The sequence below is a fragment of the Fulmarus glacialis genome, unplaced genomic scaffold (genome assembly GCF_000690835.1).
Source record: "Fulmarus glacialis isolate BGI_N327 unplaced genomic scaffold, ASM69083v1 scaffold23297, whole genome shotgun sequence".
Taxonomy (NCBI): Eukaryota; Metazoa; Chordata; class Aves; order Procellariiformes; family Procellariidae; genus Fulmarus; species Fulmarus glacialis.
Genome location: NW_009222919.1, coordinates 2,582 through 6,494, shown reverse-complemented (window position 1 = coordinate 6,494; position 3,913 = coordinate 2,582). Strand labels below are relative to the sequence as shown.

Genomic DNA, 3,913 nt, shown 5'->3' with positions numbered 1-3,913 from the left:
CTGCTTCTACAGAAAAGCCTTCACACAATGTAATAAGGATGAAACCAGCGTCTATCAATAAAAGTCACTTGAGAATGTTTGTCTGCAATTTGTAAGACAGACACGATCTTTTCTGAGGTTAAAGATGCTGCAAGCTGCCATTTTAAAGTTCTGTATTAATTCTTTGCCTCTAAAAAAATACCAGCAAGATTATCAAGAATGTTTCTGTGAAGTTTAAGTTCTGGCCTGGTTTAGCCTTGATCTTCCTCAGACAGACTGCTACTGGTCCTTTAGAATTTCCATGTTGTTATAACTGGAGCATGAAGATGAAGAAAATAAGGTTGACCTCACAAATCAAAATGGTGGGTAATGAAGTTAGTGACTCAGCCATATATCAATCACTAACAGACTGTGATTTGGAGGATCTACTTCAATGGAGGGAAGATTACAAATATAGCATATTCTCTCTACTGGATGATTGTTTCTCAAAAGACATTAAGAGTACTCTTTTAGCAGCTCGTTATTGTTATCTTTTAGGATGAGATTCCCATTTCAGCTCAGCAGGTTAGTTTTATTATAGGAAGTAGGAATAATCACTCTACAAAAGTTAACATAAAGCTACTCCTCACTGAAAGATGTTTATACTTAAGTTTCAATAAGCACAATTTTTTGGTGATTTAGAAGGCACTGATTAAACTTTTTTTAAGGCACACAAAAATCTCTTAATTGCTGCAAATCTTTGCCTCCCCATCTGTTCAATCAAACAATTGCATTACAACATTTAATACTGACTTCTTTCAATAATCTAAAAGAAACTTATAAATGCTGCGAAAACTCCGCATTTAGGGCATGTATAAACTCGCTAATGATGTTTCTAACTGGTGAGATATGCAGATGAAAAAGACAAGATAAATACAAAACATTCTCAGACATGTCCCTTCCAGGCATAGCTAGTGGTTTAAAAAAAAAAGACTAAAAAAAGTGCAGCCTAATGATTTGGATATGGCTACACCAACAAAACTTTGCATATGCCTTTGCATGATTTTTTCTTCTGTGTTTAAGACACTTAACCAGCATGACAAGTAAAAGCTTATAGTTAACAGAACAAAAAACAAATCAATCTGTGAGGAGATATTCTTCATTTACACAGCCTATAATATTGTGACCAACTGTACATTCAGTGCCTATGATTTTTAGCATTCAAACAGTATTACTTTTATTAAGATAGGCCTGGAGTTAAATTCTAACATCAGACCTTTTCCTCTACATTCCATCATATTTTTGCAAGACAAGCTACAACAACTGATGCTTATTCAAGACAGTAAGTGCTACTCACCAATTTGTGGGTTCAGATTATGAACTCAATCATTTTGAAGGAAGAAAAATCCACACCCACATCACATGAATATTTTAAAACAAATTCAAACTCTTGCATGCAATTTATCGTAACAAACTTTATTGGACTCTATCCAATACTATCCTCACCAATGCTGCACAGAACTATCCTTACAAAGATTCCATAAACTCTGAAAACCTCCCACATCTATCTATTTTTTTTTCCTTTCCCTTTTTCCACTTCTTTTTTCCTGCTGGAATGCCTCAAAAATGTTTTTATACTACAAGCATCATTAAAATCTAAGGTTTTGTTATTATGAGAACACTAGCAAAAGCCAACACCTAATATTACAAAATGGTTTTATTCATTCTCTGAGTTAACTGTTAAATGACAACCAGTTTAGAAATTAATCTAAGAGCCACCTTGAAGAAGGTCCTTGCTTTAGACCCACAGTGTAACGTAATTTCCTCCTCCACAAAATATCCTATTCTAATTTAAAACAAAAAATTTACATGTTTATGTTTACATATAGCTTTCAGGCTAAGACTTAAGATTCTCATGTAATCATCTTGTTATGCCCATGCCTGCAATCATATAAGATACATCCTGCTTTGTTTACAGGGTGGCTACACCATACAATGCACAAAACAGGAAGGATTTTATAAATTTTGCCCCACTTTTTAGATAAAACTACATTAATATGTGTAGGTGTGTAAAAATTCCTAGATCTTTCTTGTAAGTTACATATATAAAAATAATAAACTTGTATTTTCCAAGCAGTATCTCTTGAAAGGTACGACCTTAAAAATTACTAAGATACAACCTGAATACTCGTGTTTCACAATAACTGTTGTCTCATCATAAAAATAGATTTTTATTCTTAAGGGTGAATTTTTAGCCCTCTTGAAATCACCATTTTGTCACTATTTTCCCGTGATTAATCAAAATTTCATCAGAAACACTGGAACTAAGGTCTAATTAATATTATTAGCAATGGTTTTGTTTGGAATAGATTCAACAGTTTTTTCTGTTATTTTTCAATCTTGGTTTTGTAACACTTGTGTATTTCCATTCTTCCCTATATTAAGAGCATACAGATTAGGTTTAAAAAATGCTTGATATAGTTGTTTTTAACATTTGTTTTAACGATTATATCTAAAGCAATAAAGATTCCTTTCCTTGAAAATAAGTAGATTCAGAGATGATTGGGGAGGTTATAAGGAAACACTGTCCTGAAGTTTCCCTTTATACTCTCATTTGCGCTTCTAACCTGCATTGAAGCTTAACCCTCCTCCAGTCAATCTGGCAACATTCATACCAGATCCAGTGTATTTACAGCACATATTAAAAAAATCCACAAAAAAATGACATAAAAACCTGCAAGAAACCCCAAACCATAATTTCTACAAGCGCAATTCTTCATCAGAAAGAAACAGCAGTTACCTTGATGAAGCTTGAACTTTACTTGATTCAGGAATTTCTGGTACAGGTCGATGCCTTAATATAAAAGACCGGCTTGCTCTTGGAAATACTTTCATGCAGTTTTGTGTGTAAGAATCATATAAGTCATTGTCTATCATTTCTCCTTTAAACTTGAAGAATGGAGAATTCGGCTCACTATCAGATAAATAATCCTCATCTGCAAACATCAGATGTTTGCTTTCATTGTATTTTGTCTCACACGAATGAGCAAATGAAGAAGGAGGATCATGAAATGCCAAACAGCCAGCCAAGTGCTCACCAGCTTGGTATGCAGCAGCTTCTTCCAGTGATGTATCTGGCTGAGTATTCATCTTAATACTTCCACTTAAATTGATAGCTTTTAGTATGCTGTCTGAATTCTGGTATAAACTAGAAATATCCAAATTTGTAAAGCTATCATGATTTGCCTCTGGTAAGTTTTGCTCTGCAAGTTCAAACCTTTCTTTATCAATGTAAGCTTTATTAAGAAGTTGTTCTGACAATGTTGCAGGTATCAAGCTAGTCCCATCTACACCTGAATTGCTTATTGGAGACTCCTGATCTGAGGACAAATACTGCTTCTCTTCTAAACCTTTCAAGTCTTTGAGTTTTAGATTTTCACAGAAAAGAGAATTTCCTTGCATCTTTGAGAGAGTGGTGTCTAATTGCTTCAGAATCCTTCTGCGATGCCCTGTAGGCAACACTCCCATTTGCTGAAGCACATGGTTATTTATTCCCACGCAATCTGTCAGAACGTTATAGCCATATTCTTTAAAGTTAGGAAGATACTGCCCCAAGTTAATGTTGACCAAGAATTCTTCAATATCAATGTCATTGCCTGTGGATGACATGATGGCAGCTTCATTACGAATATTGCCCCACACAGTCATGTAGAAATATAGTCAGGATGCATGCATATTCACTAGCAACAAAGCTGTTTAAATTTGGTGACAGCCAGCCAATGGAGAATATCAGTTTCTTCAAGACACTTCTTCAAGTTTCTTCAGTTCAAACTGGTTTTTTTTAAAGACTGCAAACCTACGGAAAAGAAAGAGGGTATTAAAAAAAATTCCCACCTGAATTCACATTAATCTTGGATAAAATTCTGAAAGGCTCCCTGTCATTTGTACAGTCATA

At 34.4% G+C, this 3,913-nt stretch overlaps 1 protein-coding gene across 1 annotated transcript in view; it reads right to left on the bottom strand.

Annotated features, from left to right (window-relative positions):
• Positions 1–3,666, bottom strand: part of ARAP2 (ArfGAP with RhoGAP domain, ankyrin repeat and PH domain 2) — a gene marked incomplete at its 3' end in the record, with an annotated part of 77,385 nt that extends 73,719 nt beyond the window's left edge. Inside the window, exon 1 of the mRNA XM_009581637.1 lies at positions 2,759–3,666. Within this exon, the coding sequence (XP_009579932.1) occupies positions 2,759–3,666 (908 nt within the window). The remainder of the gene's footprint in view (positions 1–2,758) is intronic.
• Positions 3,667–3,913: the final 247 nt, after the last annotated feature.